The sequence below is a fragment of the Palaemon carinicauda genome, chromosome 12, assembly GCF_036898095.1.
Source record: "Palaemon carinicauda isolate YSFRI2023 chromosome 12, ASM3689809v2, whole genome shotgun sequence".
NCBI classification, from domain to species: domain Eukaryota; kingdom Metazoa; phylum Arthropoda; class Malacostraca; order Decapoda; family Palaemonidae; genus Palaemon; species Palaemon carinicauda.
In genome coordinates this window covers 13,362,550-13,386,200 of record NC_090736.1, presented here as the reverse complement: position 1 = coordinate 13,386,200, position 23,651 = coordinate 13,362,550, and the positions used below count along the sequence as shown (strand labels likewise).

The 23,651-nt window shown below is 48.5% G+C and overlaps 1 protein-coding gene across 3 annotated transcripts in view; it reads left to right on the top strand.

The window, feature by feature from the left end:
- The first annotated feature begins 6,776 nt into the window (after positions 1 to 6,776).
- LOC137650518 (uncharacterized) overlaps positions 6,777 to 23,651 on the top strand; it is an 86,267-nt gene continuing 69,392 nt past the window's right edge. The window contains exon 1 of one of the 3 annotated variants that reach the window (XM_068383746.1): positions 6,777 to 6,896. Coding sequence is in view for 1 of the 3 variants with exons in the window: in XM_068383745.1 (XP_068239846.1) it covers positions 6,828 to 6,871 (44 nt within the window). In the remaining 2 variants the exon portion in view is untranslated. Of the gene's footprint in view, positions 6,897 to 6,976; positions 7,045 to 23,651 lie in introns of those variants that run through there. The other 2 variants (XM_068383745.1, XM_068383747.1) reach the window with 2 other exon arrangements.

Here is a 23,651-nt window from a genome sequence, read left to right as displayed (position 1 = left end):
CACGGTACCGGTGCGGTCCCACAGCTTGGTGGCCTGATTTTGCACTCGCACTTGGGATCCCGGGTTGATGGCTGGGAGCTTTCTGGATGGTCCGGTCCCGGTGAGGGCGGCACCACTGTCAGCCATCTGACGTTCTCTTTGCCGTAAGGTTGCCCCCCAGTGTTTGTCTACCATGAGGTGCCAAAAAGGACAGTTATTATGGCTCTTAATTTTTGGCCTCCGGGGCAGAGGCATGGTGCTAGAGCAATGACCCCGTTATGGCTTTGCATCTAGCAGCCTTGTCAATGCTCAAGTTCACAGCTACCTTGGTAGCTAAACAGAACAAGTTTTACGACCCTGTTTCAGGCGCCCCCCAGGGCCAAAGAACATGGCCACGGCTCAGGTACCTTGCTGCTATGGTGGCCAGATCGATTGGTGTTGGCTCTGTGTTTCAGCACCTCCGGACAATGCATCTCACAGGGGCCATAACCAGTAGCTACGCCCTCTCGGAGCTGCCTGCCCGCTGCCATCTGGGCGGGTGACTTGTTTATTCCGCGGAGGGGGGTGTTGAGGTACTGCAGGATAGCCATAGAGGACTTGTCCGTGTCGAGGGTGCCGCTGCTGCCCGTGTTCGCCATTATTATCCGCTTCCCGATCTTGACTGCGGCCTCTGCCCTGCCATTGGACTGCGGGTACTGGGCGGATGATAGACCAACAGACACGCCCCATAACCTGAAAAATTCCCCCATTTCCTCGCTTGCCAGATTGGTGCCACCGTCCGTGGAGATTTGCTCCGGGGCCCCCCATCTGGCGAAGTAGCGACGTAGCTGAGTCTTGATGTGGGAGGAGGAGGTTCTGTGGGGGAAGTGGGCCAGCTCCAGCCACCCTGTGAGCCTGTCTGCGTAGGCCATATACGAATGTCCGTCGTGCTGGAACATATCTGCTACCGTCATCTGGAAGGGGTACTCTGGGGGAGGCGTGATGATGAGTTCCTCCGCGGCCTGGGATGGTGCGTGTACGTCGCATTCTTCACACGAGGATCGGTGATACTGCAGGTCCCCCTCGAGTCCAGGCCTGTACACCGTCTGGCGCGCTCGTCGTTGCATCGAATCCAGGCCTTGGTGCCCCGCGTGTAGGTTGGCAGCCACCTGCTGACGGAGAGGCTCCGGGATAACTAGGCGAACGTTGCCCTGTTCGAACGTGTATGTCACCAAGTCTTGGATAACAGCTAGCCTCTCCCTGACACTGTAGAAGGGCCGAAGGCACGCAACTTCCTGGGACTTCCTATCGGCCCAGTCCCCGGCCAGGACCCTGGCCATGAGCAGCTGGTACACAGGGTCGCTGACAGCGGCGTGCCTGACTCTCGCCTCGTCCACGACACAGCTGTCATGCTCTACTGCTGCCAAGACGGCGGCCGCCATGGTGTCGGTGAGGTCTTCATCGAGGTCCATGTCGTAGGCGCTGGGATCGGCTTTCAGAGAGGGGTATCGGGACAAGAAGTCCGCCGCGCTGTTACGCTTCCCCGGCAGGTACTTGACCCTGAATCGGTACTGCAGAGTTCTCTCCTTCAGCCTGAAGAGGCGGGGGTTCGAGATTTCCGTGAGGGCCCGATCCCCCAGTAACTTGGTTAACGGGCGGTGGTCCGTAACAACGGTGAGATTGGGGCACCCCAGCAAGAACAGCCTCGCCTTCTGGAGACACCAGGCTACCGCGAGGGCCTCCCCCTCCACGGCAGCGTAGCCAGCTTCGGCGACAGTGAGATGGCGGCTGCCGCATAGTGCCAGGCGCCACCCACCCGTGCAGCAATAGGGCGTATTGGTGGAGCTGCATGAGCAATACTGTTGAAGGATTACAAACCCTATGCCTTCTTTGCTCCAGTCGGTGATCGCTGCTGTGGGGCGGCTCCTGTCGTAGTAGGCCAGTCCGTCCTTTGCTAATTGGCAGATCGTGTCTTGGGCGTGATGAAATTTTGTGCGGAGTGCCTCGTCCCAGTACACTGCCTTCCCAGTTGGTTTTTTGAGGAGCTCCCTGAATGGGTTCATGATGGGGGCCCTTGCGAGGAATGGCGCCAGCTGGTTGACAAATCCGTACCAAGCCCTTATGTTGGTGATAGAGGGCTGACGTGGCATCGGGAAGTTCTTGATGGCCGCCAAACGTTCCTCTGTTGGCTTGTAGGCCTCCCAGCCCAGGTTGAAGCCCACGAAGTCCACTTCCCTTCTTGCGAATTGGAATTTCTCCGGCTTGAGCGTGATACCCTTGGCTGCGCATGTTTCGAGGAAGTCGTAGGCATGCCAGAAGGCCCCTTCGATGCTGTCGTCGTAGAGTAAGGTGTCGTCTACACACTTATATTTCCTCTGGATGTCCTGGATGGCGTCGTCAAATCGTCGAGTACACGCATCGCCGGCAGAGCAGTGCCCCATGGGTGTACGACGGTAACGAAATCTCCCCCAAGGGATAATGAATGTGGTTAGATCGCGACTTTCTTCGTCTAACTCCACCTGGTGGTATCCCCAGTACACGTCCGCCACGGTCTTGAACGTGTGCTTAGGTACCCCGGACACCATATCAAATGGGGTGGGGGTGTGGTGTGTCTCCCGTAGGCAAGATGCGTTGAGGCGCTGATAGTCGACTGTACGGCGTGGCTGTCCTGACTTCTTGGCGACGACCACCATCCGGGCACACCATTCGGTTGGCAGCTTGGCGGGTACCGGTTCTATGACGCCACGGGCGACATCTTCTTCGAGCTGGGCCTTCACTTCCTCTTCCCAGTGTTTTGGCACTGGGCGGTCCGTCTGGCTGTGCCATCGAACAGGCTCACGTGTGCCACCGCGGGGGAGGGATGGGAGAACTCCTTGGGTACCAGCGTTAAATCCCTGCAAGCATCCAACGACAGGAAGAGGTGCTTTGCCGACTGCACGAAGTACACGTCCTGCTCCGTGGTGCGACCTTGCAGGGTGACGTGGCACACGGCAGATCCAAGGCACTTCAGGGGAAGGTTTGCCACATCCCGCAAGCCAGCCCGGGGTGTAAGAGAGGCTGGGCGGACTTGGAGGTGCGATAGCAAGGAGGGCCCAGCCACACATACCTGTGCCCCAGTGTCCGCCACGGCGGTGACTGGCACTCGTACTCCTGTGTCGTTGTGGACGACTGTCACCTCCACTACCGGGTGGCGGGCGAGGTTGGCGCCCGCAACAAGCACAGCGCTAGATGTAGCACTAGACACATCTGTCGGGGATCCTGCCAATTTTGCCTGTGACTTTCTGCAGCATCTGTAGTAGTGGCCTTGCTTGTGGCACCCGTTGCATACGAGGGATTTAGCGGGGCATGAAGCTCTACCAGAGGCATGGCGCCCACCGCAGTTCCCACAGGGAGGGGGTGGGGGACCCCTACCTGTGCCAGCGACGGTTGCACTCGGATGATCTGCCTCGGGTGTCTCGCTGCCAGCTGCACAAGCAGATTCCCTCCAGTTGCATTGGCACGCAGAGGCGTCGACGCGGGCCGCCTCGTAGGCACAGCACCTGGCCCTAAGGGCACTAACACTATTGATGTCATTGCTACACTGGTATACATGGCGACGCATAGCCTCGTCGCTTAGGCCCACCATTAACTTAGGTAATAACATGTATTCAGCCAAATTACACTGACACTGAGGGCACTGGAAATTACAATCGGTGGCTTTTTGAGAACACTTTAAAAAGTAATCACTGACACTTTCTCCTGGGCCTTGTACCGCATTAAAAAACTCCGACCATAACACAGCACGGTTTGTAGAACGCAACACAATATCGCAAATAAAATCCATGGCTTCCGTGGCGGTGAGGTTGCTCCATTCCTGTGAGGTGAATCTGGCGTCCAGCGCCCGTTGTAGAGGGGGTGTGCAGTATAGCCTGATGTGGTGGACAACCTCGTGGGGCGGTAGTCTGCACAGTTCGATCCAGCCTTCCATCGACCTCCTCCAGGACCTGAATGCGGCGGGCTTCAGCTCAATTTCGCACTTCTCCGGGGCTGCAGACGCGGGGACACGAGGTGCAAGGGTAGCATGTGTCGAAAGCCGATCACGGAGAACGTTGATCATTTGCTGTTGTGCCGCCATGGCCTGCCTGGCTTCTTGCAGGGCAGGGACAAGTCCACGGGGGACGACGGGGCGTGCGGCCCTTGGGGTGGACTGCACTGAGCGGCGCTGGAAGGGCATGGTGAGGGTCATGTTGGTCCTTGAGAATCACTGCGCCATATTGGATGTCAAGGCAGGACAAGAGACACACGATGGTTGGGACATGTGGTTTAATGAGCCCTCAGATACAGACTGACTCGGTTGCTCTCTACAACCGGCACACTCACTTGGCGCCTGCCCGCCATGGGAAAACATATCTTACTTGCAGGTACTCCATCAATTGCGCATTTGCGTGCAGTGAAAGAGCAAGAGTTGAGGACAGAGGGATTTTCTTCCCATGCCTTCAGACATGGACCCAGGATCTTCTCTCCTCCCCATCCAGCAGAGAGAGGAGTAAGAGTACTCCTTCCATATCAGCAATGTTCAGTGCCAGGGATCCTTTCCCTGGTGTTGTTGGCTTTTCCAGGTCGTCTACAGCCTGCAATTATGTGGTCGGTTCTGTCTTTGGGACACATCAATCATATTTTGGAAGGCGGGTAATAAATTGCCAGAGCAACCTGCTGTAACTTCCCTGGCTGAGTGAAAGGGTACTTAGGTCTGGACAATCTTAAGTCAAGAGTATTTTTGGTAGACATCCATGCACACATTCGTGGGTGCCATGGTCGGAGGGAGGCTACCTGGAATCTGTCTTCAGGAGGGGCCTTGTTCATTGAACAGCTCTTCGGTACCCCTCAAGGGCCCGAGCCATCCCCTGAGCTGCCTGGGTCTTGTCATTCTCAAACAAGCCAGCTCAATATTAACCTTTTCATTTCTGAACTCACTGGTACAAGGGTTGACTAAACCATGACAGAATCACTGCAACTTCTTAGAAGGAACTGGTGCATGCAGCACCCTTTGAGCTACCAAACCTGTTCCTTCCAGGCAGTGGGGCAAGAGGGTTATATTGTTACCTGCATTTCCCCTTTTCTTACATCCGAGAGTAGGTGTTTGCTTGTGTGCCTTTGGGCAAACCAGCAGTCATAGGCTAGTAGCCTACCAATAATAGGAGTCCTTAAGAACAGTTACTCAGTAACTGTTCGCCCCCCTTGCAGACACGGTTCGGTTCGGTCAAGATTGCCATGCCTGTAGTTGCGTAGCATGACACGGGCTCTTGTTGCTGGACAGCCCATAGATTGCAGACCTTTTAATTAGCAGTAGCAGTAGTAGTAATAATGATAATAATTTGGGATATTTACACGAAAAGCCATTTCTGTTACCAGCATCATTTAATCACTGGTAAACATGTTATTAATTTGTTTAGAATCAACAGGCTTTAGTTGCAATCATTTAAATACTCGTGCTATGGAAATATAAGTTATACAGTCATTCTGAAACCCATCAAAGCATTCCATGACTTCGAAGTCACAAAAGAATCATAATAAGTAACCCATTAGATTTACCATGCAAAACAAACGCTGCCAATTCAAATGATTTTGTCATGATAAAAAAAAGGAAAAAAAAAAAAAAGCCTGAGTTAGGGAGAACATCAGGTGGAAAGATTTAATAATACAGTACACTATATATATATATATATATATATATATATATATATATATATATATATATATATATATATATATATATATATATATATACATATATATATATATATATATATATATATATATATATATATATATATATATATATATATATATATATATATATATATATATATATATATATATTTATATATGTATGTATATATATGTGTGTGTGTGTGTGTGTGTGTTGAAAACATTATTGGAAAGCATTGATCCAATAATCTTATGAAGGTTTTTAACCACTGAAATAAGAGAACACTGGTGGGTTTAATTCCTAATTTGATAATAATTGCAGGGAAAAGTTATCAACAAGGTATTAAATTTCCCCTCAAATAAAAATAGAATGTAAATAAATAAATTAGACAGAATAGTAATGGAATTAAATTCATGCCATTTGTACTGTATATCATTGAATCTTTCTACTCAAGGTCACACATAAAAGAAACTCTGTAAAAAATTATTTTGCTGAAGATTGTCCTTTGTGTCATTAGGAAAAACTTACTTATTGTAGAAAAAAGATAGAAGATTCTGCCAAAACTTGTTATCATTCATACTTAGTAAGAGATGTAAAGATTTTACAATGAATGCAGAAAAAAAAGGTGACGTCTTCATGGCAAACTTGACCCTGTATACTTATATTTATCTATTTCCTTTTCTCCTTGCTGGCAATTTGATGCCCTATGGGTTATAGTAAAGTACTGTAGGTACTCTAGATTATAGCATCCTGCTTTTCTAACTAGTGTTGTAGCTGAGATAATAATAATAATAATAATAATAATAATAATAATAATAATAATAATACATCATCTTAATATTCTTCAACCATACCCCCCCCCCCCCCTCCCCCATTGGTCCCGGGCGACCGAACTATGCACTTTCAAGCGCTTAAGAAAGTAGTTCACTCATGCGTCATTGCAACAAATTTAGTTCAATCTGAATTACATAGGCGCTCTTTGGTGGCCTCATTTTTTAGGCAAATAGGACTATCATAATCATGAGATTTTAATGAAGAATTCTTTCTGTGATGGTAAAAAGCGAGATCTAGAATTCTATGTTCACACTAATTCCAATTTCCAAAGGATCTTCAAGTTCAAGAAGAAAACCGTACACAAGGTCACAGTCCTGACGTTGTAAGACAAATAGTATACTTTTTAATGTTTGCGGCCAAAGTGATTGAAAGAAATAATCTTGCTTATCGGTAATTGTGGCAGATTTGATCGTAGGTTAGTTATATTACATGACACGTTCTTCTATTGCTATGTTTATTGTGAAAATTATCCTAGTGGCATAACAACCCGCCAGATAGCAAAATTTGTTATAGTAACCCTTGTGATTTGCAAAGTCTGAAGTCAACCTTTGCCATGCTTAAAGGTTTGTTGGATTAACTGGTCCATATATTGAAGTAGTGACAATTCGGGCTGGGTCACTTATGATATGTAGGTAAATGGGTCCCCAAGTTTTTGTCCACCAAAATACTCCGATAATCCAATGGCTTAAGATCTTGCTTATAGGTCTTTGGTTTTCCAGCTAGGGTTGTAGCTTGGCAAGTAATAATGATAGAGTTGTGATTCATGTATGCAGAGTGTAGTCCATCAAGAAGGTCAAGGTCACGGTCGATGCTCGTTCTATCAGGGTAGGAAGGCCGTCAGGATAAGCTCAGCATAGAGAAAGGGCAAAGCAAAGCCCTTGATTAAATGTGACATCCACTAATAGACATTTTGATGTAGATGTAGAGTCCTCCACATGCTGGGAAAACATACAATTAAACAAACTGATTAATACGTTTATGAAATCTTGTAGATACACTTAGGCCTACTATATTTTTTTTTTCAAAGTTTGCAATGAACGCCTTAACATCAGGGTGGAAAGGAACAGCACATAAAACCTGAAAAATTATTTATGGTGGGACAGAGTAGCCTGTGTAATAGAGCGCTCATCAATAGGAAAAAAAAAATGTAAAATATTGCTAACCTTACCTTTGGATTTTGTCGAGATATAAAGACAAACTCTAGAGAACCTGCGGTAATAGTTTTCAACACCACACTCTCCATTTACTCCAAAATAATGCAAGCCTGCAGTTTTCATCTTCTTGCACAGTAATTAGGTGGTTATTTTGATTCTGGGAAAGCAATAATTGGCAAGATATGTTGAGGAAGGGGGAAGGGTTTATAAAAAGAAAATAGCTCGGATTCCTCACTAAACGACTTGGAACTGACATGTCAATATAGTCAACCAAACAGAATTCGTGATGCCAGCGTACATTTGATATACTGTATATTCAAAATGGATTAATTGCTCAAAAGTGTCCATAAAATATGCTGTTTACAAATAATGACACTTTTGAGTAATCGCTCAATTTTTTACTAGATATATTTCTAATATACAGTATATCAAATGTATGCTGGCATCACGAATTTCTGTTTATGTACGCTGGCATCACGAATCCTGTTTCGTTGAATTTGTTGACATGTCAGTTCCAAGTCGTATGGTGAGGAAACCGAGCTATTTTCTTTTTATAACCCCTTCCCTCTTCCTCTACATATCTTGCTAATTATTGCTTTCCCAGAATTTAAATAACCACCTAATTACTGTGCAAGAAGATGAAAACTGCAGGATTGCATTATTTTGGAGTAAATGGAGAGCGTGGTGTTGTATACTATTACAGAACCTGCTTTATGTCCTGTAAGGTTTGTATAAAAGGACTTACCGAGAACAGTTGCTTAAAAACTTTAAACTAACCATCTAGGTAGGCCTACCAGCACCTTGTGTTCGCTAATGTTTCGAGCTAGTGGTACGTTTCAAAAATCAAGTGGCGGTTATCGCTGGCATTGTCTCCCCTGAAGAAGCCCAGTTGGATAAAATCTAAAGTCAACTGCAGTTGAATAATTGAATATAAACGTAATCAAATATTAAAAATAGTATGAATGTGTGTAATATGCAAATCAAAATCCAGTTCTTTCACTTGTTCCTTTATTTGTAAGACAAAATACGAAACAAACACTCAACATTGTGATTTGAATTTGTTAACTACAAAGTTACAATAAATATCAATTGTTCCTACATGTCATCCAATCCTTAGACTTATGTTAGGAGTGTGACTTCAGCGAAACTGGAAATGGCGTTAAAACTTTAAACGAGGTACAGTAGTGTAAATAGTAGTCCTGTAGCTGGCAGATATCAGGTTGGTCCTGCACACTCATCAGGTAGTGTAGCCTTTGTGACTTCGCCTGCTATTTAAATTTTTTGCTTTATCTTTCAAATTACTGTAGATTATTGGTCTTGTGGACAGTCATGTCCAAGAGATGTTACAATTGTTTGTTCCGTAACTGAAATACAAACCACGCTATTTACATGGGGTAATTACTTCGGCGTAGCTGAATGACGAGCCATTAGAATTTTAACGAGGGTGTACTACCCCACCGCTAGTTAGCGGGGGTTAGGGAGGGGTAGCTTGCTACTCTCCCCCCCCCACACACCAGTGAGTGCTTCACTTTACTTTTGGCTCGGGCGGAGAACAGACCTGTCTGCTCTCTCCCTCGCTTTGACTGCCATTAATCTGTTTTTGGTTTTTCTTCCTCACAATGTGTTGGAAGTTGGCCTCTACTGATTATGCGTACATGCCCTGGACTTCCTGGCCGCCCTTGTGGGACTTTTATGTCGGCGGTCGACACTGATCCCCACACCTTGTGTCCTCATTGTAGGGGCCAACGGTGTGATAACGGTAATGTATGTATCGAATGTAGAGAGTGGTCTACCTCCCAGTGGGAGAGGTTTGCCCGGCGCAGGAAGAAAAAGTCTAAAAGGGATCTTTCTCCTTCAGAGGCTTCTTTGAAGAGAGAAAATTCCAAGACTTCTTCCGTAGCCCTTTCCTCCTCCGAAGCTCCCCCTCGAGCTGTCTCTTCCGAGAGGCCGGCGAGTGGTAGCGTAGACCGTATTGCTGTTGACCGTTCCCGGGGTGTGGGAGAGGTAGTTGCCTCCCATAGCGAGGCAGCTGCCCCTTCTCCCCCGGAGGAGGGTATGAACATTGATTTATCTGTTAATAACAATGATTTAATGCACCTTTGGACTTCCTTGGGGCTGCAGGTTACGCCCTCCAGGGAAGCCCTGTTTGACATGATCAAACTTGGTGCAGCTGTCAAACAATTGCCAACTACAGTAGGTATAGATCCTCTGTCTGTTGTTGACGTTGTTGTGACGGAGACATCTCGTGGGTCTAGTCAAACCCCGTTCCTGTTGCTGAGGTAGCTGAAGGCTTAGTTTTCCCTTCCAAACATCTTTAGAGGGAGGAACTAAGTCCTACGGTCTCTCCTGCCGGTGATTCTCCCCCGCGGGGGAGTTCGCTTACAGAGACTCCTCTTTGGAGGCCCTATGATGGTCAGCTCGCTGACCCCACGGCCCCTCGTGGGCGTATAAGGCGGAAGGCTCGTCCTCCCCTTCGCCGTAGAGGTCTTCCTTCCCCTCACAAGGTAGTTAAGAGGCGCCTCTTCGGCTCGTCGTCCCCACAGTCCTCTGTGGAGGAGACGACTTGCCGTTCGCTGATCCTGCCAGCTACCACTTTAGTCCTCTCCGGGGATCGTTCGCGATCCCCTTCGGAGGAAGGTCGTCCTTCGGGACCCTGTGACCAGTCTCCCTTCAGACCTGCTGACCTGCCGTCAACCTTCGAGGATACTGATGCGCTTTACGCGCCCCCTGAACCTGCCATTGCGCCGGTCCCTTCGGGGCATAAGAGACTTGAGCGCAAATCTGCGCCTCTTGCCCTTGAGCGCCAGGTTAAACCTGCGCGCCCTCATGCTGCTGCTGCTGCCGTTCCAGTCTTAACGTCACAGCGCTCACCTGCGCGCCCCTGTTCCTGTTACGCGCTAGGGTTCCCCTGCGCGCCCACATCCTTTTGCACCCCGGTGCCCGCCAGCAGTTCCTGATCTAGCTCGCCTGCGCACACGCGCCCACCTGCGCCCCAACGTTCTCTGGTTCCTGCCACGTCGAGCGCGGTCCAAGAGGCTCCTAGGTTTGCGCACAGGCGCTCACAGGTACCTCTGGACTCACAGCGCCCTTCTGGAGTTAGGCGCGGGGCGCGCCCATCGCGCGCAGTTCCTGACAGCGCACACGCCCTCGCCAATGCGCCAGCGCGCTTCTACATCTCAGCGTGCAGTCCAGGAGGTGCCTAAGTTAGCGCACGGGTGCTCCCAGGTACCCCTGGACTCTCCATCCAGACCGCGCAATCCTGCATGCGCTCCTCCAGTCGCACGCGACGCTCCAGTTTCTCTCAAGGCGCCTCATGCAACCCAACAGCGCACACCTGTGCGCCCTAATGCAATCGCGCGCCTTGAGCACCCATCACAGCAGCGCACAGCTGCGCGCCCACAGGTTAATATACCTGCTCAAACGGCTCAGCGCCCACCTGCGCTCCAATGCGCAGACCCACCCTCACGCTATCACGAAGCTGTGCACTCGCGCCCTCGTCCGATTCTTCCGGATACGCGCTCACGTACCACTACTCTCTCGCGCCTATCAGTACCGCTTCAGGATGCTGCACGCCTTCGTATTCAGCCTCCTCACGATCCAGCTCCTGCGCGCCACACGCCCTCGCCATATCCTACGCGCCCGCGTCATCTCCTGCGCGCCATTGCGCCCATGCGCCTGTGCTATCGCCTACGCGCCCTCGCGCCCGCTCCACCAATCTCTCACGTCCGTGACCATGCGCGCAAAATTCCTATGGCACACGATCCTTTTGCGCGCCATCCTGGACAGGGCCCATCGCGCGACCTCCAGCGCGATCCTCGCCAGGCGAACAGGTCATCATCTCGTTCCCCTCCCCGCAAGCGCAGAACAGTGCGCTCGCCGGAGGAGAGGCGGTTCCTGGACAGGTCTAAGGACTCTTGTTTCAGCTTCTTTTCAGGCAAACCCTCGTTTGTTGACTCCTCCAAGGGATCGAACGATCCCCTTCCCTCCAGAGGGAGTGTCTGACAGCGCGACTGTCGGCCAGCAGCCCTGGTTCGGGACCCTGGTCAGAGCTCTTGTGCAGGCTATGAAGCCCGTCCTCTCTGACGTGGGTCACAAATCTGTGGCGGCTTCCTCCCCCCTGAAGAGGAAGAGAGGAGTCCCCTCCGTGGAGACACCTCTGAGGGCTATCCTGTCTCCTCGCAGATCCTTGCGCAAGGCTCCTTCCCCCCCAGACTTTCTCTCCCTCCCCTGCGGATGAGGATTACCCATCCTCAGAAGAGTCGGACGAGCCGGACTGTTCCCCCATCGCACCAATGGGGGAAACTCCTCCTCTCCCTGAGAAGTCTTTTCGTTCAGGGGTGGAAAAGAGCCTGCACCCATCGTTACTCGAGTCCTGTATCCCTCTCAGGAGGGTACCGAAGGACCCTAAGATGATTCCCAAGTCGTCGGCAAGGATCAGACAGGAGCCAGCTAGACCTTCCGAGGATGTCCACGTGTCCCCCAGGAAGAGCCACTGGGGACAGGAGACTTTGTTGCCAGTCCTTCAGGAGGAGAGCACCAAGAGTCAGAACACGCGTTCTGGCAAGTCCTGACCCTCATGAGGAACCTCAACGGGATTCCAGACCCAGAGATTCCTCCTCGTGAGGGTAAGGACTCGGTCTTGGACCGTGTCTAGACCGTGTTTACGGCACCCAGAAACCCTCTAGGGTCAGTGCAGCTTTGCCCTGGTCTCAGGGGATGAAGAGTGCCAGGGACAAGGTCGAGGGCTAGCTCTCTGAGCTTGCCTCCTCCAGTAGATCCAGCGCCGGTAACAAGCTCCTCCCTCCTCCTCGAGTCCATCAGAGGAGGTATTTTGAGATCCTTGAGGAGTCTTGTTTGGGTCTTCCAATTCACCACTCCGTGGAAGAACTCACCGGGGGAGTCCCTCTAGAGAGACACTCCAACCGGCACGTGTCTTATTCAGCTACTGAGATCCTAAGCCAGGAGAATGTGGCGAAGTGTGCCATGCAGGCTACTTCGTGGCTTGACATCTGGCTGGGGTTTCTGGCATCCTGGTGCGGTCTGAGGACCTGTCCAAAGAAAGCACCAGGAAGGCACTGGAAACATTCTTGCTCTCAGGCACGCGGACCATCGAGTTTCTTGCCCACCAAGTCTCGAGCTTGTGGGCCAATACGATTCTCAAACGACGGGACGCAGTGGCTGAGAGATTCCACCAGAAGGTCCCCAGTTCGGATGTTAGCAGGCTCAGACACTCTTCCGTGCTCGGTAAGAGTTTGTTTGAGCCTAAGGACGTGGAACTAACCGTTGAGAGGTGGAAGAAGTCCAACCAGGATTCCCTGATCCATAAGGCCCTGACATCGGGGCCCTACAAACCTCCAGCAGCCCAACAGCCCCGTCCGGCTAAGGACACAAAGAAGACGACAGCAGCAAAGCCGAAGGTGTCTAAGCCCTTTCCTGCCAAGAGCAGAAGGAGCAAGAAGTCCTCCAGGGGAGGTAAGAACCCTAGAGGAAACGGCCGAGGCCATAAACGCTAGGGTTGGCAGTCCCCCTGCATGTCCACCAGTGGGGGAATGCCTACAAAGTTGTGCGGCAAGGTGGCAGCAACTCGGGGCAGATACCTGGACGATTTCCGTAATCGGTCAGGGTTATCGCGTCCCGTTCACAGCTTCTCTACCTCCCTTTGGGCATAAGTCCAGACCATGTTGAAGAAGGACGCTCTCCAAGAGGTAGTGGACAGGTCCCCAGGCTTCTACAGTCGACTCTTTCTTGTAAAGAAGGCGTCTGGAGGCTGGAGACCAGTCATTGACCTCTCAACCCTGAACGGGTTTGTCAAACAGACTCCGTTCAGTATGGAGACGGCAGACACGGTCAGACTTGCAGTGAGACCACAAGACTTCATGTGTACACTGGACCTGAAGGACGCGTACTTCCAGATCCCAGTCCATCCGTCTTCAAGGAAGTACTTGAGATTTTGCCTAGACGACAAAATCTACCAGTTCAAGGTGCTGTGTTTCGGTCTCTCCACAGCCCCTCAGGTGTTCACCAGAGTGTTCACCCTGATATCATCGTGGGCTCACAGGATCGGCATCCGTCTCCTTCGTTATCTGGATGACTGGCTGATCCTCGCGGACTCGGAGGCAACCCTTCTTCGCCACTGAGACAAGACAAGCTCCTCGAACTTTGCCAAGATCTAGGGATCATGGTAAATCTCGAGAAGTCCTCTCTGCAGCCCTCTCAGAAACTGGTATACCTAGGCATGGTCATAGACACCAATCTCCACAAAGCCTTCCCATCAGACGACAGGATGGCAAGGCTGAGGAAGGTCGCGAGGTCTTTCCTCAATCGAGAAGAACTCCCAGCCCAAACGTGGTTGCGTCTCCTCGGCCACCTCTCCTCCCTGGCCCGTCTCGTTCCCAACGGTCGCCTCAGATTGAGATCTCTCCAGCGGCGACTCAAGTCCCGGTGGAATCAAGGACACGATTCCCTGGACACTTTGGTCCCTGTGGATCATGCGGAACGGACAGACCTCCAGTGGTGGGTGGCAGACGAGAACCTATGAAAGGGAGTGGATCTTCTCGTCCTTCCCCGGATTTGATGTTGTTTTCGGACAAATCAAAGAAAGGGTGGGGGGCTCCACGTTCTGAACCACAGGACCTCAGGCCTGTGGTCAGAATCAGAAAAGTACCTTCACATAAACCTGCTAGAATTGAAGGCCGTGTTCCTGGCACTTCAGAAGTTCCACCAAGTCCTGGCAGGCCACTCTGTGGTGGTGATGAGCGACAACACCACGGTGGTGGCTTATATCAACAAGCAGGGAGGTACCTTTTCAGAACAGCTATCCCATCTTGCAGTAGAGATTCTGAGATGGTCCGAAGTCCACTCGATCACACTAGCGGCTCGCTTCATTCCAGGCAAAAGGAATGTGCTCGCCGACAGTTTGAGCAGAGCGACGCAGATAGTGAGTACCGAGTGGTCTTTGGATCCTCAAGTAGCCAACAAAGTCCCGACTTTGTGGGGTTCCCCGACGGTGGATCTGTTCGCCACAGCGCTGAACTTCAAGCTCCTGCTGTACTGCTCCCCAGTCCCGGACCCCAAGGCTCTCTGGCAGGATGCCTTCCAACAACGGTGGGACAACATCAATTTGTACGCCTTTCCCCCGTTCTGTCTGATGAGGAGGGTGCTCAACAAGACCAGAATATCGGTCAATCTATCAATGACCCTGATAGCTCCGCTATGGCATCACGCAAAATGGTTCCTGGACCTTCTGCAACTCCTCATGGAAGTTCCGAGAGAACTCCCTCCACGTCACGAGCTACTCAAACAACCACACGCCAACATCTTCCACAAAGCCGTAGCTTCGCTTTGACTTCACGCCTGGAGACTATCCAGCATCTCCTCACTGAGAGAGGATTTTCGCAACAAGTTGCGAACAGGATGTCTGGTCACCTGCGCAAGTCATCCGCAGGGGTCTACCAGGCGAAGTGGCGAGTCTTCTGTGGTTGGTGTCGTGGAAGGGGTATCTCTCCACTCGATGCCACTATTCCAGCAATAGCGGAGTTCCTCGTGTATTTGCGGGAGGAAATGCGCCTTTCAGTCTCGGCAGTGAAAGGCTATCGCTCAGCCTTAAGTCTTGCCTTCAGGCTTAAAGGAATGGACATTTCTTCCTCGCTGGAACTTTCCCTTCTCATACGAAGTTATGAACTTACCTGCCCTCAGTCGGAAGTGAGACCTCCTCCATGGAACGTGGTTCGAGTTCTCAGGAGAAGGAATGTCGTAGGACCTAAGGGAGTGAGGAGTGTAAACCAACGAACAGACGTTCCCTCAAAGGTATCAGACGTTGCTCGGCAAGCACGTCCTTGCCATAAGACAGGAGAGACGAAGTTTCTCCTCGTCTTCCGATGATTCGTCTCTTTAAAAGCCTGGGCGTAAAGTTTCGAGATGGTTGAAATGTTTATTAGTTCCTTCAGAACAAGTTCAACGTCCTAGCTGTAGTCATAATAAGAGTCCCGTTCATAGCGATGACGTTCATGTTCAGACGTTTCTGCCACAGACTCGACGTGACGTTGAGCGGTAGACACCGTAGACACAACGTGACATCGAGTGTCAGTCACCGTAGTCTCGATATAGCATCGATCAGCAGTCACTGCTGTTTACTACGTGACGTTTGAACGTCAGCCACCGCAGTCACAGGTTGATCCGAAGTTAAGTGTTTTGCAAGATATGCTGTTAAAGCTTTCTTCTTTAATAGAAGCTTTCGATCCTGTTCCTGTGCGAAAGGATCCTTTGCTTTTTGTATGTCACGGTTCTGGGATACGTGATTCGGGTCTTCAACCTTCTAGACGAGCTTTGTTACGCCACGCTGACGTTATCCCTAGTGACAGCTTTGCTGTTTAACGAGATGCGGAGCATAAATCTCGATGTAACTTTGATCGCTTTGAACGTCAGCCACCGCAGTCACAGCATGACGTTGAGCTGCAGACACCGCAGACACGACGTGACGTTGAGCGGTAGACACCGTAGACATGACGTGACGTCGAGGGTCAGTCATCGTAGTCACGATATAGCATCGAACAGCAGTTACTACGGGACGTTTGAACGTCAGTTACTTCTGTCACGACGTGTAGTAGAATAACATTCTCTGCAGTCACAACGTGACATCGACCCTCCAACTTTAACTTCTGTTCATATACAAGTTGATGTAGCCTGTCAGGCTTTTCCTTCATGTCATTCTGAATATAAATCTCCTTCTCGGAAGACTTTAGATTTATCAGATGATGTGCCTTCTGAAGAAGTTGATGACCCCCTTTCAACTAATGTACCTTTGGGGAGTCATTCAGAAGAGGAGTAACCTAGGGTGGTCCAACAATCCCTTGTATTTTAATCATGATTTTCTTTAGTGAAATTTTGTCCTACTCGTTTTGTAACGGCTGCTCCGCCGTCTGAGTTTACTCTTGGCATGACTTTCTTCGACTCCTACTTTTACGAAGTCAGTTCTCTCTTGTTCTTCCAAGAGGGCCATGCTCTTACTGGGAGACTGGTTGGAATCCAGGAGAAGTTTAGGAAAGTCTGCTTTTGCTTTTCCTCCTCCTTAATTAGCTTCTCGCTCGGGCATCTGGTGTGACACAGGAGAAGCTCGAGGAGAAGTTCTCGGCTTGGGAGTACCTGCCTCAGCCCAGGGAGACTTCTTAAGCCTTGTGGACTCTCCTCGTCGTCTAGCCATGAGATGCTCCAAGATTTCATGGTCGGCTTCAGAGCTAGACCATCTCCTGTTAGGAGTTTTTTCGAGCGTTTGAAGTTTTTATTTGTTGGATTGGTCCCTGGGAGCCTTAAGTAAGAAGGTCTCTCCAGCTGTCAATGTATTGTTGTACAATTATGTCATGCATGAACAAGGCTATCAGGGATGGCTCCAATGATCTGGCAGCCACGTTCACTGCAGGAACAAGGCTATCAGGGATGGCTCCAATGATCTGGCAGCTACGTTCACTGCAGGAGTACTTAAGATGTAAGTGCGCTCAATGCGTTCATTGTCAAGACAAAGTTCACGATGAAAACTACCAAATCTGTCTTGGCAGCAGTAAGGGAAGGCGACTGGATGGTCTCTCTCGACCTTCAGGATGTATACTTCTACATCCCGATTCATCCAAACTTTCAACAACATCTGAGGTTTGTGGACGGGAAAGTAATGTACCAATTTCGAGCACTGTGCTTCGGCCTCATTCCTGCTCCTCTTGTTTTTACAAGGCCCTTGCAAAATGTAGCAAGCTTTCTACATTTTTTGAGGATTCAGAGCCTCCCTTTATTTTGACGACTGGCTAATCAGGGTGTCGTCATTAAATCGCTGTCTGGAAGGCCTCTAATGGACATTAGACCTAACCAAGGAGCTAGGTCTCATAGTGAATATAGAGAAGTCGTAACTTACAGTACTCCATCCCAGACTATTCTTTATTTGGGAATGGAGATACAGTGTCGGATTTTTCGGGCCTTTTTGTCTCCCTCAAGAATGGAACAAGCTCTGTTAAAAGTCCTTCACTTGCAAGAGAAAAACAGTTGCTTTGTAAGAGTTTGAACGAGCCTCGTGGGAACTCTTTCATCGCTGGAGTAGTTTATCTCTCTGGGGAGACTCAACCTTTGCCTTCTCCAATTTCACCTAAACCATTGGAACAAGGATAAGGGCTTAGAGAGTATCTCTTTCCCAATCTCCAACTCAGTCTAGACATTTCTGACTTGGTGGGACAGCAACATCAGACTTCGAGAAGGTCTTTCTCTTGCGATCAAGAACCCAAACCATGTGTTGTATTCAGATGCATCGGATTTGGGTTAGGGAGCTCCACTGGACAGTCTGGAATGCTCGGGTCTTTGATCCACAGATCAGAAGGAACTCCATTTAAGGCAAGTAACATCTCTCCTTTGGCGAGATTTGTGCAAGGAAAAATGAATGTCTTGGCAGACTGCCTCAGCAGAAGAGGACAAGTCATCTCCATGGAGTGGACGTTGCATAAGACTGTGTGCGAGAAGCTATGGATGACATGGGGTCACCCCACCATAGATCTTTTTGCGACTTCACTGACAAAGAGGCTCTCGACCTACTGCTTTCCAGTTCCAGATCCAGAGGCAGCCCACATAGACGCTTTCCTGCTGGACTGGTCTCACCTGAACGTTTATGCCTTTCCACCTTTCAAGATCCTAAACAAGGTGCTGCAGAAGTTCACCTCTCACGAAGGGGCCAGGTTGACATTGGTTGCTCCACTCTGGCCCGCGAGAGAGTGGTTCACAGAGGTACTTCTATGGCTGGTAGACGTTCCAAGAAGTCTGCCGTTACGGATGGATCTCTTGCGACAGCCTCACGTAAAGAGATTTCATCAAAGCCTTCCCACGCTTCGTCTAACTGCCTTCAGACTATCGAAAGACTCTCTTGAGCTCGAGGGTTTTCGAAGGAGGCAGCTAGAGCGATCGCGAGGGCTAGAAGATCCTCTACCATCAGGATCTATCGGTCGAAATGGGAGGTATTTAGAGATTGGTGCAAGTCCTCCTCTATTTCCTCTTCCAAGTGCCTCTGTAGCGCAGATTGCGGATTTTCTGCCTTATCTGAGAAACGGTCGCTCCCTCTCTGCATCCACCATTAAAGGCTACAGTTAGCTTCTGTTTTCAGGCATAAGGGTTTGGATCTTTCTAATAACAAAGATCTCCAAGACCTGCTTAAGTCTTTCGAGACTTCCAAGGAGCGTCATATTTCAACTCCTGCTTGGAACTTGGACGTGGTCCTACAGTTCCTTATGTCAGACAGGTTTGAACCATTAAATTCAGCCTCCCTGAAGGATCTTACCCTCAAGACACTTTTTTTGGTGAGCTTGGCTTCTGCTAAAAGGGTTAGTGAGATACATGCTTTTAGCAAGAACATCGGCTTCTCCGCTAATAAAGCAGTATGCGATCTTCAACTTGGTTTTTTGGCCAAGAATGAACTTCCGTCTCGTCCTTGGCCTAAATCATTTGATATCCCCAGTCTTTCTGAGATTGTGGGGGATGAAGTTGAAAGAGTGCTGTGCCCCGTTAGAGCTCTTAAATTTTGTTTATCCAGAACTAAACCGCGACGAGGTTGTTCAGAGGCTTTATGGTGCTCCGTTAAAAAGCCCTCTTTGCCCATGTCTAAGAATGCGTGGTCTTATTTTATTAGACTTTTGATTCGGGAGGCACACTCTCAATTAAGTGAGAAGGATCATAATTTACTTAAAGTCAAGGCTCATGAAGCTAGAGCGATAGCAACTTCTGTAGCGTTTAAGCAAAATAGATCCATTAAAAGTATTATGGACGCGACCTTTTGGAGAGGCAAGTCGGTTTTCGCTTCATATTACTTGAAAGATGTCCAGACTCTGTATGAGGACTGCTACACACTGGGACCATTCGTAGCAGCAAGTGCAGTAGTGGGTGAAGGCTCTACCACTACATTCCCTTAATCCCAATATCCTTTTAATCTACTCTTGAAATTTTTAATCTTATTTTGGGTTGTATGGGAGACTAAGAAGTCTTTCGCAATCTTTTGATTTGGCGGGTGGTCAAAATATTGTTTCTGGAGAGCGCCCAGATTAAGGGTATTGATGAGGTCCTGTTATAGGGGTGTTCACCCTGGATATAGCAGCTCCTGGGAGTCTTTCAGCATCCTAAGAGGATCGCTGGGCTTTGTGAGGATAGCGGAATAATGAGGCAGAGTAATTATCAGAGTCAGCTTCCTTACCAGGTACCTATACTTAAGTCTGTTTTTTCAATAGTTGTCAAAAACTCTTGAGCATATACGCCTTTACTGTATTAATACTGGTCTCTACCCACCACCATGGGTGTGAATCAGCTATTATATATTCACCGGCTAAGTTTAATATTTAAAAATGACATTTTGATTATAAAATAAATTTTTGAATATACTTACCCGGTGAATATATAAATTAAAGGCCCTCCCTTCCTCCCTGATAGAGACCCAGCGGACTGAGAAGAACTGGAGAAATTGACAAGTATATGCGGTATCTGGCCGATAGTCGGCGCTGGTGGGCACACCCGCAACCTTCACGGCGATCGCTCGCGAGTTTTTGGAATCTGTCGAGCCGTCGGAGACGTCAGCTATTATATATTCACCGGGTAAGTATATTCAAAAATTTATTTTATAATCAAAATATCATATTTACATACATTTGCACGCCAGCCCTGTCCCCCAAGGCAAGTCCTACCTCTAAGCAAAGTGAAGCACTCACTGGTGTGTGTGAGAGGGGGGGGGGGGGGGTTAGCAAGCTACCCCTCCCTAGCGGGGAAACCCTCGTTAGAATTCTAATGGCTCATCATTCAGCTACACCGAAGTAATTACCCCATGTAAATAGCTAAGGTTTGTATAGTTAGGAAATATACAAATTATATACAAATTTGTCATACCTGTATTTGGGTTTGTTCCGGCACCAAATACAAACCTTTCAGCTATTTACTATGTGCTGTAGATACATTTCGGTGACAGCAGAAACTAGTCGCAAAACATTTAGTGAGGTGTTACTCCCCTCCACTGGTTAGCAGTAGGTAGACCCACCACTCTGCTCACACACGTAGTAGCCAACAGAAGTCACTTTGTAATTTGGTTGGGAGGAGAGCAGACATTGTTGGTTTTCCTCCCTTTTTATGGTTTAAGAACCATAAAAAAGAACCAACGGGGATCAGTACTTAGTCCATTAATTTTTGATATAGTATTAGATGTTATGACTGAAGAAGTTAGGGAGGTAGTGCCTTGGGACTTATTGGTTGCAGATGATATAGTTTTATGTGGAGAGAAGGGAAGACTTGAAAATTAAGTCAGAAAGGTGGAGAGGAGCACTGGAGGAATGGAATGAGTATAAGCAGGTCCAAGACAGAATATATATGTTCCATCAATGAGGGCTAGGGTAGAGAAATTATTAGGGTGGGTGGAGAAGAAATAGAGTAGCCAAGTTTAAGTTCCTGAGATCCATAATTGGTGCTGGCGGGAAGTAAGGAAGAAGTTAAACACACTATATACAGGCAGGCTGGAACAACTGGAGATCGGCCTCTGGAGTCTTTGTGACAAGAGAGTGCCGCTAAAATTTAAGGAAAAATTCCACTAGACGGTCGTAAGAAGAGCAATGCTTGATGGTATAGAGACAGTAAGCCTCGGGAAAACTGATGAGAAAAAGATCCATGTAGTAGAAATGAGAATGTTTAGGTGAATGTCTGAAGTGACAAGAAAGGGTAGAATTAGGAATGACTACATCAGAGGATCAAGAAAAGTTTTTGGAAATATCAAAGAAAGTGCAAGAAGGAAGATAGAGATGGTATGGGCATCTACAGAGGAGGGAGGGAAATAGGGGAGACATATGATAGGAATATAAGTTCAAGGTAGACATATTATAGGAATTGAAGTTCAAGGTAGAAGGGGAAGACCAAAGAGGAGATGGAGGGACAGAATACAGGAGGACTTGAGAGAAGGGAATTAATGAAGCTGAGGCGCAAAATAGAAATGGATGGAAAAAGCTCATTCGAAACGGCGACCTCATATAGAAATGGGAATAAGCCAGAGTAGAAGAATAAAGAACCAACTTGCATAAAAATTTTGATTTTCTTTTTCCTCCAATACAGAAGGGTTTCCGTGAGTGTTACAGTTTACTGTAAGACACTTTCCTACTTCTTGCTTTCATTCCTATAACTTCAGTGTAAGATTGAGAGCAGAGGCTGGCAGAATTAACCTGCACCAGGTGTATGCCGACTTTCCCTTCTGAGGGAGAGTTGACTTTCAGCAACCACTGTCCAGCAATCTCCCTGCTTAAAGGGAGGATTGCCGACAAAGGAATAGATGTTGATCGCCGTTTCCCACCTGTGGAAAAGATGGTCTTCGCCTAATAATTACCCCTCCGATGGATTCCTCTGAAGGGATTAGATTCGTCAATTCCCCGCAAGTTCTATGGAGATTGACAGAGAAGGAGTTAGGTGCCTGCGTGTAGTACCTACTCTTCGCCATTGTACCCTTGGTACATATCAACCTTCTTGAGCAATTTCCTCTGAGGTCATTGCCGCAGATGGTGATGCCTGTCCAAACACTGCCTTTCCTATTGTGCCCCAGGGTAAGAGTCTCCTTAACATCATCTTTTTGGTGTCGTTGCCGCAGATGGTGAAGCCTGCCGCCTCTCCCATCAATGAGTCTCAGAGACACAACAAAGCTCCAGGAACTTTGAGGCCAAACACTTTTTGATGTGACTCATGGTTTTTAACCTCTTAAAAGGGAGAAACCTTTTGTAGGCTATATCCTTTCAGGGTTATTACCTACATTGTACCTCTTCGAGACACAACAAAGCTCATGGAGCGCTATGAGGGACTTGAGCCTCATGGTTTCAAACTCTTACAAGGGAAAAACTTCTGTTCTTTGACAAGAGAATGATGAGCCTAGCGCAATTACCCCTCGCCCAATAAGGTTATGGGCCAAAGAACTCAGAGCTCTAACGTCTACAAGCTTACCTACTCGCTTGCCCTCACTAGGAGTTCAATGCCCACACAGCTACGTGCTAGAGCTATCTATAGCCTCAACATACAGTTGAGGAAGTTTAGTGCATGGTCCTTCCTTAATGCTTAATACCTCACTTGTCCACTGGGGACTTGTTGTATTGCACAAGTACAGTGAGAACATAGCAGATCTCAATTCAATGCATCTTATTATTACTTAGTCTTCTCACTATGAATAAGCGAAAACTATGTGAGTGTTAGTTAGCTGTACAAAAGGTAGATATCGTGCACAGACATATAAAGTTGCTTACAAATGCAGAAGTGCAACTGTCAGCACTTGCTAACATTCTCTTCGCTAATCCTCATCAAACAAGTGCACATAACCTAACTTGCCAACTTCTGAGCTCCCTGGAAGGGTTTGGGTTCTTTGTGTGGTTAGACGAATAACCCAGACGTGCGAGACTTTTCACAAGAGAAAGCCTACCTAATACTAAGGAAAGGTGCACGGGGATCTCTCATCTCTACTGAGATCTGCGCAACTATAGGTGTTCACTAATAACCACTACTTTTACTATTAATGTAGTAGCGTGTCTTGTACATTGGTGATCAGTCGCGTCTCTTCTCCCTGCCTCTAACCATTCAGGTACCATGATTTGGTGTACTGTATAATAACCCTTCAAGTTGACACTATAATAAATGGTAAATGGATTACGTGAGTTATGCTAGCTGTGCATGTGCACTCTTCCATAAGCCGCCATACCTCGCCAGGAAAGTAAAAGCCTAGAAGTGTACAATGAGTCATTAGACGAAACCCTCTGATTATTACCACAATTTAGGATGCCTGCCGACCACTTTTGACCGCTGCATGCCTACATTATGTGCACAACAAGTCTAGTTATACATAGTTCTACCCAGCTATTGCCATATACCCTATAAGAATGCTTTGTGGCCGCCGTACCCGCTGTGGTTTGGAAACAAGTCTCGGAAAACATAACTCTTTGGGGTTTTATCCCAGACTTCTCTCTCTCTATGAGTTTGAGAGCTCATCAGTATTTGATCTC